This window comes from Crocodylus porosus, unplaced genomic scaffold, assembly GCF_001723895.1.
Source record: "Crocodylus porosus isolate Cpor-Errol unplaced genomic scaffold, CroPor_comp1, whole genome shotgun sequence".
NCBI classification, from domain to species: domain Eukaryota; kingdom Metazoa; phylum Chordata; order Crocodylia; family Crocodylidae; genus Crocodylus; species Crocodylus porosus.
Window position 1 is genome coordinate 164,933,702 of NW_017728906.1, and position 14,765 is coordinate 164,948,466.

General features: G+C 43.9%; 1 protein-coding gene across 2 annotated transcripts in view; it reads right to left on the minus strand.

The window, feature by feature from the left end:
• MTUS2 (microtubule associated tumor suppressor candidate 2) overlaps positions 1-14,765 on the minus strand; it is a 323,047-nt gene that overhangs the window by 290,041 nt on the left and 18,241 nt on the right. For both annotated transcript variants that reach the window (XM_019530126.1, XM_019530125.1), the window contains exon 3: positions 4,253-4,459. In XM_019530126.1, coding sequence (XP_019385671.1) covers positions 4,253-4,459 — 207 coding nt within the window. The remainder of the gene's footprint in view (positions 1-4,252; positions 4,460-14,765) is intronic.

The window sequence follows — 14,765 nt, forward strand, 5'->3', positions numbered from 1 at the left end:
TTCCTGGTCCAGCTCCTCCCCTTGGTTGGGGGGTCTGTAGTAGACCCCCACCATTAGATCCCTCTCCCCATGGCCCCCTTGTATCTTGACCCAGAGCACTTCAGCTTGCCCCTCCTCTGACCTCATTCTGCTGGCAGAGCATGTGTATTGCTCCTTGACTTAGAGTATCACACCCCTGCCTTTCCTTCCTTCTCTATCCCGCCTGTAAAGCCTATAGCCCCTAATGCTAACTGCTCAGTCGTGGGATGAATCACACCAAGTTTCTGTAAGCCCTATTACGTCTGGGTCTGAACTGGCTATTCTGAGGGTGAGTTCCTCCTGCTTATTCCCCAGACTACAAGCATTGGTATACAGGCATTTAAGGCCCTGCCTAGACTTATTAGCTCTAACATAGGGGTAGGTAAAATATGGCCCACAGGCTGTATCTGGTCCACTGATTCATTCTATCTAGCTTGCAGGCAAGCGGCAGCTCTAGGTCTGGCCTCTGCTTGTACTGCAGGGGATGCTAGGAGGAAGCAGAGCTGCCCACCCACCACACGGCAGATCCTGGGTGAGCCCCAGAGGCTCTAGCTCTCACCTCTGATGATGCTGTGGGGGATTGCTGGGTGGAAGCAGCCTTACCCACTCAGCTTTGAGTGGCAGGTCCTGGGCAAGCCACATTCAGGCTCTGGACCCCCTGCTCAAGCTCAGCTGGCAGCACCCTGCCTGCCTGCAGTTTAGGAGCCCATGGCATTGCCAAGGGCACTCATAAGTAGGCCGCCCCAAATGCCCAGAGCCTGAGGTGGAAATGAGGTCATCATTCTTCCCATTGAGTGAGTTTCTTCATTTTTCTTTAACCTAATCTTCAATATATAAGAGTAAGACTATTTTGAGCTATTATGTAACCATTTCTATACACACTACTTAACAGAACACCATAAGGGCAAAAAATATATTTTTAATAAAATTAAAATATTTTATAGTATATATTTGCTTATTAGCATATGATTTGTTTTTTAATCCATAAATTGTTAAAATATCTTCTCCATTAATTTTATGTATGCGTCCTTCAACAGCTCATGCTAACTCGTGAGCGGCCCCCAGCTGAAATAACTGCTCAGCCCTACTTTAGCAGCTAACAGCACCCTAAACCAAGTACACAACCGTAATAAAATGCAAATAATAGGTAAGCAAAGACATAATTAAAAAGGTCTGATTTGACATGGCAGAGAGAATTATGAACTGACCAATGGTGCATGCCAGAATGATGGCATCAGCTCATCAAACTTCCCACTTACTGATCACTTCTTAATAAGTGTCTTGCCTTCATTAAAAAAAATTGCTGTCCTTAGCTGAACAGTGACAAACCTCTTTCCAGTATCTACCAAGGAAACTAGGATATGCTCACTGCCTTGTTAAAAACCAAGAACAACTGAGGATTCTGGCTAATGCCAAAGCTGCCTCACCACATCACCATTAAAAAACGTCTAAAAAAGAACACTACTTTTCTCCCTAAGTTAGAAAAAAATGAATCTCTATTGAGCCATATTTGGCTGTGGGTTGGAATGACCCAGCTCAGGCAGGCAGGCACTAGGACTGCTACTGCTTTTCCCTGCCATGGCACAGGCAAAGTGCCTGCCACCAAACACTGCCAAAGCCCCCATGGCCTTGGGCTGGATCCAACTATAGGGGGTATTTAGTCACTCCATATGATTTTCCAAAACCAAACAAGAGTTGGCACTTTGGAAAAGAAGCATAAAAAATCATACATCATGGCAAAAGCTATTAGCAGAGAACATCCGAAAAGGAGACAGAGACAGAGAGACAGGTTTAGTGGAGAGATCAGCTAGAACAACTACCATTCTTTCGTACAAAATATCTTTCCCCTATGCTTATGTTCTCGCCCAATTATAAGTATCTTATTTGGAGATGCTTTCCTTTTGTTCGCAAGACAAACTTTTGGTTTTATTTAGATAGACAACAGATCCATACTAGCATGCCCCTCAATTCAAACTTTAAATAATATTCAGGTATATTCTCACTTTAGATCATATTCTGTCTTCCTGATGCACAGTTGAAATACTTAACTAGGAAACCATATTATCTTACATCTTTAAAGATTCATCAGGATATATCATTTACCACTTTCTTCCCCACTGAGGCAGGAAAATAATATCTGAAATGTGCCCTGCCTATTGCTTGGCAAATGAGTCTGATTTAGTTCTATTGTATATGCCATTTAGTTGATAAAGCATTTTTATTTTTTACTTTAAATAAAACCATTCTTCCAATAGGCAGCAATGGAAAGAAGTCATTTGTCAACACTGAGACTCTTTAGAAATTTCTAAAGAAAGTTTATTTTGTTACACTTGTTTGATGGTCAGTCACCTTGGTGATTCATATAGAATATGAACCTAGCTGAAACAGAATAGAAGAGAAGTCAATAGAACCGGCTCAACTTCCTTTGGTCGGTAAAGTAGGAACATGAGGAGTTGGATGAATTTTACTTTAATACATGAGTGTCAAACATGGCAAATCCAGCCTTCAAAGCCATGTCCTCTGGCCTACAGGGTTCCCAGAGCGGGCAGGAACATAGGTTGGGGTTCATCACAGAAATCCAGGGTACGGAGCCCCACTGAGGATGTGTGTCAGCAGCAGGGAACATGAGATGGCTACATACATTTGCTCCCTAGCTGCCATTCCTGTTCACTGTGCCACTGCTGCCACATTCCGATCTGGTCCACAAGGAGCAGCAAGTTTGATGCCCCTGCTTTAATAAATTAGCTTTCTTAGAACTGTTAACAATAAGAAACCAAATTATCTCCTAATTCAAACTAAAGGAATGGATGCAGCTGCCTGACTTCCAAATTACTGGGCGCAACTTCTATAATTTAAGAATTGAAATGAATGGACCCCAGATTTTCATTTTATTATATGTCTCTAATAAAAATATTTAGAATTGTATCATCCTCAGTATTACCTATGATTTTATCACATTTCCATACCTGAGATCCTGAGACACAAAGTTTTTTGAAGGGATGTATAAATTATATTTAATTGGAGGCAATACTAGACTCTTTTCTCCCTGCTCAAAGGCCATAAACAACTGAGTATGAATATGTTTATAGCACTTGATAAAAGTAAGATCAAACCCCCCCAAATGGCAAAAAAACACATTAACTTCAGAACAAAAGAACATTTATTATAAGACAGGTAAGAGAGAATAAGCAGTCCAAAAAGAAAATAAGGATTAGAACATATGCTCAGTATCTTTACTGGGGCCAGAACCCTTAAATGCTTCTCTCTCCTGCATTTCAATAACTTTATATAAATAATAAGCACAGAGAAGAAAACATCATTTTTTTTTTGCCTTTTTTTTATTTCTTGTTGTTCATTTAAATTAATACATGCACCGAAACATTTGGGATCCTACAGCATCCTAAAGCCTCCAGCATTTATACAATCTGGCATCTTCAACATGAGCCACTTCATGACTGATAATAGTTGCTTTGAAATTGACATGGTTCAGACTGAAGTCAGTCTTCAAAGGGAAACTGGTATTAAAAATCCTCAATCCCTGGTTGTGTTTTGAGCCCAGGCCATAAGTATATTTCATGCAGAGTGCACAGTCTGGTGTGTATTATTTTGTACTTAATAACATTAACATTAGCTACAGAAAATAGGATTTAAGATGGCATTTTAGCCAAGGCATCTTTCCAAGGATGGAGAAGAGACAGTGGCTAAGATACCAATTCTGATCCTATTTTATCTCTCTAGCATTATATGATTAACTTCTGAAATCAAGTTTGCCACGCTACACATTAAACGACATGCAGAAAAATAGTAAATGAGAAAGAAAATCCTGCTCATTTCACTCAGTCATTCCCCTAAATTGCTTCCTTCCCATGACCATAATATGCTGACCAACATTATCTCACCGCAGTCTGTTTACTTCACCTTTGAAGAAAATTTTTCCCAAAGTATAAAAACAAAAATCAAAATGCTTTAAATTAATTCTTTACAGCAATTTACTCCGCAGAGACCAGTTACCTAACTATGCAATTTACCCCTCATAATTATTCATCTAGCATTACTTATTAAAAATATTCACACCAGGAAATCAGATTCTAAATCCCTACATCTGGGAGACTGTAACACATTATAATAAATGTTGTATGGGTCAAATTAACCCTTGCACCTATACTCCTTTATGGATCTTTCTGAGTATTTCTTTTTAAGATCCCCCAAATAGGGCACTTTTTTAATGACTTACGGTTGGTTGTTCTGCTTTGATCGCTCTCAATGCTGTCATTTGACTGGTTGCTTGAGACAGAGGATACACTTGAAGTCCTGACAAAACCAAATGCTGCCAGCTTAGCTGCTGGCATGCGTGAATAGCCAGGAGGACGAAGTCCAGATTGGCATGGCTTCGGAAGATTTGATTTTGCAGCATTTGGACATGGGCCTTTTTTAAGATCAACTGAAAGAAGAGGGGGTGGGGGGGAAGAAAAAGTTTATATTAAAGCTACAAAACCAGGACACATCAGAGTATATTTTTTAAAAAAAAGGAAATGCCAGCCTACAGTGAATACAGAGTTTTAAAAGCTACTTAAACTGCAGTGGTGTCTTGGTTTTGCCTCGGACCACTGATGCTCAGCCTCCAGCCTGCGGACCAAATCCAGCTCAGAGGGCTGTGTCATCCAGCCTGTAGGGTTTCCCAAAAATCTGGAAATTTGGCAGTGGAAGTTAACTGCAGTGGCTCTGGAATCCAGTGCGTGGGCTTGCTTCATGACTGGATCACCTGCATGACCAATGTCCAGTTGCACACATGGACAGACCCCATACACATACTGGATCTGGCCTGCAGGAAGGCCCTGCACCACTCATCTAGCCCATGGGGCTGGAAGGTTGAGCATCACTGTCTCAGACAAATATGCTGTAATATAAAACAACTGCAGTTCACAATAGATTGTAGACTGTGAAATACAATAAAAACTGTGAAAGTATGAAGTCAAAATTCCAACACTGTAAGGGAGTTCATGCATATACAAGGATTTATTTATAACCAGTGTTATTCTTTCATATCAAATCACTTCCTGCTTTTATTTGCCAGCTAAGGGAGGAGAGACTACTCCATTAACCTGTATTCTGCTCTTACCACTTAGATTTTTTCTAGAAAATTCAGGAATATCATTTCAAATGATATTTCTCCTAAAATGTTGTCAGCAGGGGGTGGGAAATTCTAACAGGTTTGGAGTTCGTGTGAAAAGTCTGGATACTGATATGAACTATTGAAACTTCTTCAATCCAAAAATATTGATCAGAGCATATTTAATCTAAATGTCCTACTATTTCCCTTTTCCTTTTACAATGTAAATACTGTCTCTCTCTCCTAGTTTCAGTTTCATATTCCTTTTGCAATTTAGAAGTATTAAAAAACAAAAGAAAAAAAGAGAACCTAAAGCTTTAAGAACCTTCTGAAAAGTCTGGTTCTAGAAACATGCAAAGTTTTACTTTCTGTATATAGGGAAGAACTTTTATCTATTTATTTTTGCAAATCAGTTCATTTCTTCCTACTATTATTCTGCCTTTGAAAATAGTCAAGAGAGCAATGGGATGCTTAGAAGTCATTAAAGCTACCGACTTATGTTATCCCGCTGGCAGCAAACTCACCCAAAGTACCCTGCCTTTGGGTGAGTAATTTACACATCAGACAGAAGGATATTCCATATGAAGAAGTGCAAATTTATAACTTTAAAGGAAGAATGGGAATTAACTACACAGTAAAAATAAATAAATATAGTACCCATATTATCATACTATTTAAATCCTTTGTAAATTATGTAGGTCATAGCCTTATTACATTTAATTACAGTTTAGCATTTGATGAGACTTTACAGAAAACAAGATTAACTCCCTGTATGAACAGAAAAAATGTGTTATTAGAATTTTGAGATATATTTGTGTACCTCATCATTATGGTAGCTAGAGTTTTAATAAAAATATTTCTGAAGTAAAATATATGTGAAGTTATGCAAAACACTACCCCCAAAAACTATCAGTTTAAAAAAAAATGCATTTTAAAATACCATAGACAAAAAAGTAAAAAGATTATTCGTTATGGCAACAAAAGGACTTGCATGATAATCCTTTGTATCTGCCTTTAAAAAATTTTTCTAATAATTTTCATGGCTTCACATAAGTATTGAGATCTAGGAATGCAGGTGTTCAAGTGTAATGTCTTTAACAAGGGTGTAGGTTACAGCTATGTTGTTCTAAGGACACAGGCAGACAAGGTTCTTTCGGTGAATCTGATATCTTTTATTAGACCAACTTAAACAGCTGGAATTTTTAACAAAAAAACCAAGCGTTTGGGTTAAAAAACCCTTCGTCAGGCTGAGGAAGTTTCAGCAGTTGGTGCGTGCTCTTCCTTGGTGGAATGAAAAGTAAAGAAGCCAGAGGTTGGGCTGGTATGCATACAAGATAGGCAGTCAGTGAAGATGTAAACTGAACCATGTCTTTAACAAGGCACAGGCACATATATTTTGCACATATATTTCAGTCAGGAAACTGGAATCAAATGCCTGCACCATGTATTAGAATACAAGCTTGAAAAATCTGTATTATAAGGCGAAATTCACTTATGGGTTAACCTTCAGTATGGACAACTAGCTTAGGTTCCAGTTCTGAATCTGACTTCACATGGGCATTAAGCAGGTTTCGTGTCCCATACATTGTCAGGTGACAGATCAAGACCCTAGTGATGCCAAGGCAGTTATATCAACAGCTAAAACAGATATGTATAGTTGCTTGTACAGATAGTGCTGTTCTACATTCTTTCTTTCACAAAGGTATTTTATACAAGCTCTGCTTTCTCACTATTTTGCCCCTGAATTCTTATACCAAAATGCATCACAAATTATTTTATACATCAACTAGCTTCTGCTGTGACTAATTACAATCCTGGATGTCTAGGAGGACTGTAAAGGTAAAATGCTGAGGCCCCAGCTTCCTTCTGCTGCTCCTCCAGGGTACCAAGACCCTGACCTTCCACATACTATAGCTAGAAGTCAGATAATAGTTCAGACTTCTGTTAATTACCATGAACTTCTTTGGGCCCAGTTCTCCACATACTGCAACTTCTGGTGGTATCATTTAGTTTTGTGTAAAATGAATGTAAGACATTATCAAGCTAGAGTTCTTCTTTCACACTGCTGGCAAGACTTTAAACACACTTCACAGATAAATGACATTGAAGCTTTCAGATTTAAATTCTGATGTTTTCTGCATTACAGGGCAAAGTATCAAAGGACAAAACCTACCTAAAAAAAGTGCTGGACAGGGCAAATGTATGCATGACTCTTGGCATATTCATGACTTCTTAACATTAACTCTGCTTGTTTTCTACAGGTTCAGCTAAGGGCTATAGCACAGGTTTAAAGGCAAAGAACAGGCTTGGTGGCATGAAACTGGGCTAGCACCACAGTATTAATATGAGCCATCAGTGTGATGCTGTAGCTAGCAGGGCAAATAATACTCTGGCATGCATCAATTGATGCATCTGAAGCAAAACCAAGGAGGTGATTCTTCCGTTCTACTCAGCACTGGTGAGACCACAGTTGGAGTACTGCATCCAGTTCTGGGCACCACACTTTAACAAGGATGTGGACAAGCTTGAGAGAGTCCAGAGAAGAGCCACCCATATGATCAGAGTCTTAAAAGGAAAGCCATACAAGGAAAAGCAGAGGGATCTGAGACTCTTCAGCCTGAGGAAAAGAAGGCTGAGAGGGGACTTGGTAGCAGCTTACCACTACACTAGGAGAGTACGCCAAGGGCTCAGTGCGCAACTGTTCACCAGGGCACTAGAGTAATTGCCACAAACTCCTGGAACATTGATTCAGGCTCAACATTAGGAACAACTATTTCATAGTCAGGGTGTCCAGACTGTGGAATAAGCTCCCTCTAGGGGTGGCACAATCACCTACCCTAGAAATCTTCAAGAGGAGACTAGACAGTCACCTTGCTGGGGTCACCTGGCACCCAGTTATCTTTCCTGCTTGGCCAATGATCTTCCGAGGTCCTTTCCAGCCTTACAATCTGTGAATCTATGAACATGCTCTGTTCACAATGTGTCACATGGCTCTACTCAAACAATGACAATTTTCTAGCTTTCAGAAGAATGTACTCTAGTAAAAGTTACACATTAACTTGTAGAGTAGGGGCTGGAGAAAAGGGATAGACCAAACCAGAGACAACTTAGCAGCATTTAGAGGATCTTGCTGAGGCAAAGAAAGAGGAAAGTCTGAATAGAGTCTACTGGATTTGGGTACTTTCCAGTAGCTCCCAGTCTGGGCACCACATAGCAGAGATTAGTAGAGCAAAAGGATTGCCCTAGCAGGTAGGGATGGACAGAAGTCATGGCCCTGACTCTTGCGGGCAGTGCACCTCTGTAGCTACAGGCACAAATGGTTCTTCATTACAGCTAATCTAAAGCTGGGATTTCTAACATTTTGTAGAGGGGAAAAGCATTTTTTTTCTGAATTAAAAGTCTAAATTGCAAAATTGCCCTTAGAACAGAGATACATGAAAACCTGTGTTATGTTTTAAAAACTTAAAAACAAAATGGATCCTGGGAGTGCAAGTACTGAGGCTCCTGGGTCAGCCAGGGTTTCTAGGCTGCCAAATCTAAGAGAGGGTGTCTGGAAGCCTAGAAGTCCCTAGCTATTGCTAGTGATTTTAGAGTTTCCATGCTGGAGATCTGGAAGCCAAGCTCCACTAGAGATAGGGCTCTGAAGTCCTACTAATAGGAAGGAGTCTAAGAACCCGGCTGTCCCTAATCTTGGGGAAGACTCAAGCTGGGACACCTGCTAACCTAGAGTGCTTCCAGCTTTCCAAGCAGTCTGGAAGACTAGCTGACAGGAAACAAGGAAAAGTCCTGTCATAGCCCTGCCTGTGCTTTGTCAGAAGATCACTGAAACAGAAATGGTTTGCTAAAGTGTGTCAGTTTCAGTAAATCAGCATTTTCCAGAAAAGACCTGTTTCACCAGAAAATTCCCAACCAGCCCTGCCCTGCTTCCCACTGCAATCTGCCTGTTCAATCTGAACAGAGAGTTCCTTCTTCCCTCACCCCACCCAGATATGTGCTGGATACCCTAGTTTGGTCTTTTCATTAGGGGTACACTGTTAGAGATATTTGGGGCTGATACTGATAGCCAATGTTTAAGGAGGCATATCAGCTGATACCGATCCGATTTCCAATACACAGCCCGGTAGCTTGAAGAGCAGTTGGTAAGTCTGTTGTGGTGGAAGGGGAGTGGGAAAGGGAAAGGGTGGGGCAGGGGGGCAGATCGAGTCCAAGATAGGGCTGGGGCAGGCACTGCCTGCTGGGGCGGGACAGGGCATGGAATGTAGCCATTGCTTGTCAAGGGGAGGCGGGGGAGGCAGTTCCTACTGCTGCATACACCCCAGGAGGGCATAGGGGGGCCTGTGCCCCTCCAGATCTGCACTGAGTGGGGCTGCTGCAGCTGTGGGCTGGAGCCAGAGGTTGTATCGGGCTCTTCCTGGCAGGGGCTGGGCCGGGCTGTGCTTGGACTGGGCAGCAGTGCTAGGTGGGGGCTATGGAAGGGGCCTGCAGCCATCCCAACATCTGCTGTAGCCCCTCCTACCCCACTTCCAGTGCCACCGCTGCCTGCCCCACCCCTGCCGGGAAAAGCCCTTTACAGTCCCGGCCCCAGCCCAGAGCTGCAGCCCACCCTGCCCTGCCCAGTGCAGATCTGGGACACATACCTTCCCCCATGCCCGCACAGGGGTGTGCACAGCGGCAGAAGCCATGGCCCCTCACACCCCTCCATCCTGTGCCTGCCCAGCCTCAGCTGGGCAATGCCTGCTCCAGCCCTAGCCTCAGCCCTACCCCCTCCCTCCCTCACCATGGGAGCCTTGATCTGCTCCCTCCCATGCCCTTTCTCTCCCTCCTCCCCTTCCACCACAACAAACTTACCAGCTGCATGCAGCTCTCCAAACTGCCAGGCTGTGCTCCTCACTGCCTACATGCTGCGCTGCAACTGCGCAGATGCACAGGGCATTTATCAGCCGCATTATCGGCCGATTTCTGATACAGATAATTTTCTTTATATTGATATCAGATATTGAACTGATGTATCAGTGCACCTCTACTTGTCATCTCATCATCATTATCCTTTACCTATTTTTTCTAAAATCTGCTTTATATGTAATCCAATACTCCTCTGCCATCTGTGACTAGCATACCTGGGGGCAGGGCACTAGTTATTAGGGAGATAATCAAATCCTTCCAAGCCATATCTAGCCATAGTTTCATAGTTGTTTCCCTTTGCATCAAAATATATGCAACATCAACTTATATCTACTTTTGTTTCTAAATACTTACACTTCATGATCAGTATTGATATTTTTGTTATGAGCATAGCAATGTTCCTGTGTACAGGGTGTAAGAGTTCAGAGCAAAGGTATTTTAATGAATAGCTTTCATTTTTCCTAAACATCTGCCAAAATAAACTTACAAAAACTGGCAAAAAACTTTCCAGCTGCTTGACTGCCTGTAGCTAATTATAGAATTTAGCCTTGTTGTCTGTAGGTTACATGAGTCAGTTTCTATGACACTTCAGCTGTTCCCATCTAGGAATATGGGAGACTTTTTAGATAGCAGTTGATTGACAGAAAACAGATATGGTTTAGGAACCTTAAGGAAACCTTCAAGCTAACATTTTTATGCATTTGTACAGCACACAAAATACATCTCCCTACATACACATAACTAAACAATAACTTTCATACGATTTCTCTGTGACATTCAAAGCAGGATTCAGTTAAGACAAATGGTAAATTGAAACTTCAAACTACACATAAAAAGAAATTATAGCTCAACCATTCAATCTCTCCCTGAAATTCAGGTTGATTCAGTTTCTCAGAATATTTTGGTGTTTTGTTAAGCACTTTCCTCCATAATCTTAATTGCTCAATAACATTCTTCATCCATAGCTCTTTCACCTTCCCTTGCATTGTGGTTTAACTATCACGGTCCCCATTATACACAGGGGAAACTAATACAAAATTGTTACCTGGCCAAAGTCACAAACTAAGTGAGTGGCACTTCACCTGGCTTTTAGATGTACACATAAGGAAATTCACTTTTCAATCTCTTCAGAAACTGCCAACAATTCTCCCAATGAAGGACACAATTCTGCAGTCATTATTCTAGTAGTTTCCCTGCTATTGTAATCAAGGAATCTTATCTGAGTAAAAATGGCAGAACTGGGCCATAAGATCCAATTCGCACATGAACAATATCATCAGTGGTTTCCCTACAGCAGTCCAAATTCCCAGCTGGTCTCCCATCCAAGTGCCTTCAAGACTGGGATTGTTAAGCTTCCAAGATCAGAACAATAGGCATTGAAGGGCCACCAATTAATTTGAAATAGGTCAAACTTCAAATAGTAAGAAACTTTCTAATCATCCTTATTCAGATTTGTATGGCCCAGAGTCAAATGCTGTCTTGCAATCTCCTGAATAATCCTGCCCACAAAGCCATTTAGCATGTTCCAGTGAACAAAAGAAGCTTTTCATTTTGTACTTTGATAAACTGCAAATTCATACTAAACTTCCAAGTCTGCAGTGCACTGAAGTTTGTATAACATATTCTCATATTGTAACATATTGTAAAAACATATTCTCTAGCTCCAGACTGGGTACTCCAATTATCTGCTAGTACTCCTTTCATTTTTCCTTTTCCTTCCTGTCCACCCCCCGCCCCCACCACCACTCCCTAATATGAGAGACCTTTGGGATGGCTTTAGGAGTGGAGTAGAACTGTGCTCACGGTTAAGGTAGGCATTGGGAGGCTCCAGGAACCCTGAATGCTTTTGCCTATTCAGCACTGACTGTAGAGAGCTGTCTCTGCTCGCTCAGATGCTCCCAAATGGCACTAAACCCAGCTCTCAGGAACAAGTGAAAGCAAAGAAGACTGCCACTCAGTTCCCAAAATCTGGCCATTTCTGGATCTCCCAGTGAGGAAACTGATAGGTAAGTAAAGGGATATCAGGAGACAGGGGACTGATCAAATAGGGCACTTGTACAAGTGATGGGGATTTAATCCCTAAGGTTTTATTTTACGCCCCCTAAATTGAAACAGTGGGTTTTTAATTGAAACCCACCATTTCAATGTTTCTGTCACATTACAGGGAGGGCCTGATCCTTTTTTTTCTCTTTATCAGAGCTGGAGCCTGCCCGCATCCAGGGGGCGGGCTGTCGGCAGCCAGAGTGGCCCTTGAGCTGCAGGGGGGGCCCTGGTCCTCCCCTTCACAGTGGCAGTGCCCCCAGGGCTGCATGGGCAGGTGGCTAGTGGGCTGGGGGCTGCTCCAGCTCGGACACAGCACCTGGGCCAATCCAACTCTTCCCCAAGCCCACCCAGGGAGCAGCACCCAGTTGGCTTCCAGTGGGCAGGACTGGGGAAGAGCTGGATAGGGTGGGTGCTGCCTCTGAGCTGGGGCAGCCCTTGGCCCATTAGCTGCCCACCTGGGCAGTGCCAAGGGGCACCACCAGTGCAGAGGGAAGGACTGCCCCCCCCACACACACAGAGCTCAGGGGACAGTCCACCCACGGGCAGCTCATCTCTCAGCTGTGGGCAGGCTCCTCCGCAACACCCCGCCCCCCCACTAGAATCGGGCCCCTTGCTGCCTTCAGCAGGCACCTGGGACTGCCCAGGAATGGGCTGCCTTGCCCCTGGGGCCAGCGTGAGGAGGCAGGAGGGTGGGGCGGGTGTACTGGCAGGCAGGCAAAGTGGCATGTGACATTGGAAACCTGCCAAGCCCAAGCTTCCCCATGCCCAACTAGTTTTAGCACCCTGCGCACTGTCCCCACCACCTTCTCTGGCCACGAGCACTTCCAGCTGCTCACTTTGGCAGCCCCGGGGGGCGCCGCAGCTGCAGAGAGAAGACCTTGAAACCCTGCAGCTCAGGAGCTGCTCGGCTCGCCAGCAGCTTGCCCCCTGGCCATGAGACAGGTGGGCAGTTGCTGCCAAAAAAATAAATAAAAAGAAGAAAGGATCAGGCCCTTCATCACTTCTGCCTTCAGCCAGGTGCCTGCTGAAGACAGAAATGGTGACAGGCCTGCTCCTTTTTTCTGCAGAGCCTGCCCACCTCTCTCATGGCCAGGGGGTTAGCTGACAGCTGCACTGTTGTATTTTTCAACCTTGCAAACTAAACTACATCCAGATGTAGTTTAGTTTGGCACACGTGTAATGCGTGAGACCATTAAGCCACACAAGTTACATTTTCATCATGTGACAACTGTCATGTGTACAAGCATCCACAGTTGCCACTCCCAATTCTCTATGGCTCAGATTCCCTACACTCCCTTGCAGACAATTTTTCTCTCCAGCTTGTGCTAATTTCCTTCTCTAAGCAGCAACAGAAACAAATTTGAATGTACTTCTTTCAGCCCATTACCTTGCACCTTAAACATCTCTTAACTTAATGGCCTATCATACTAAGAAGAGTACCTGAAAATCTCACATCTATAGTGCATATATATCACCATGACAGGCATGGAAGCTGATTATAATTGTGCTAATTAGGCTGTATGAAATAGATTTAAAAATGCCTTCAGGTAAACAAGGAATTAGGGAAGAGGTAGTTAACCAGGCGTTCCCAATCCTGGATTGCTTCAGCTAACTCTCAGCTGCTCTTTGTTCATATCAGGACTGAACAGTAAGCCTAAATAGCAACAAAGCTGCACTTCTATGATTTCATCTAGAACCCAGATGAGTCCAGTAGGCCTGTGCGAAGCAGTTAGCATTCACTCGGATTCGGCCAATTCAGGGGACAGTGATTCAATTTGGTGATTCAAATCACTGCCCCGAATTGATTCAGCTGAATCCAAATCATGCAGGCCCATCCCCCACCCACACTCCCAACCCAGCAATGGCTACCCTGCCTGCACCAGCTCCTGGCACTTTGAAAAAAAACCCCCAGTCTCACCAGGTGCAGCTCAGTGGGGTGGCGATCCCCACTGCGCCCCACTGCATGGGGGGCTCTACATGAGCCCCCCACCCCCCCATCCCAGCCTCCCCTATGTCTGCCCTGCCCACCCCAGCTCTGGCCCTTTAAGGAAAAAAAAACCCTGGGCTCACCAGTTCCTGCCCAGCAGGGAGCAATCCATGCTGCCCCCTGTTGCCCCATGCCACATGGGGGGCTCTTCCATGAGTCCCCAAAAGCCATTGCAGGAGCTGGTGTTTCCAAGGGTTTCTTTCAGGGTTTTTTTCTTAAAGGGCTGGAGCTTGGGCGGGCAGGGCAGCCATGGGGGGAATGGGGAAGCAGGAGGGGGCAGTGGGGATCACCTCCCACTGGTAGCACACAGTGAGTTGGGGCTTTTTTTTTTTTAAAAGCACCAGGAGCTGGGACAGGAGGGCAGCCATGGGGGGTAGAAGAGTGGGTGGGGGAGGGGCTGGGGTAGCTGTTAGGGGTTCTCCCATGGTCCCCTCCCTCCTCCTCCAGCCCCCCTCCCCTGCCCCTACTTACTGGCATGGAGTCCAGCTCCACGTCCCTGCTGTAGTGGGCAGGGACTGCCCAAATCACCGAAGCTCTCTGAATCTTTTCCAAAGATTCAGAGAGCTTTGAATCAATTCAGGCCTTTTATTGGTCCCCTGATTCAGTTTGGATTTGGAGATTCAGCCACCGAATCGGGCCGAATCTCCTCTGAATCAAATCACCACCCGAAGCTTTGCACAGCCCTAGAGTCTACAAGTGTGGCAG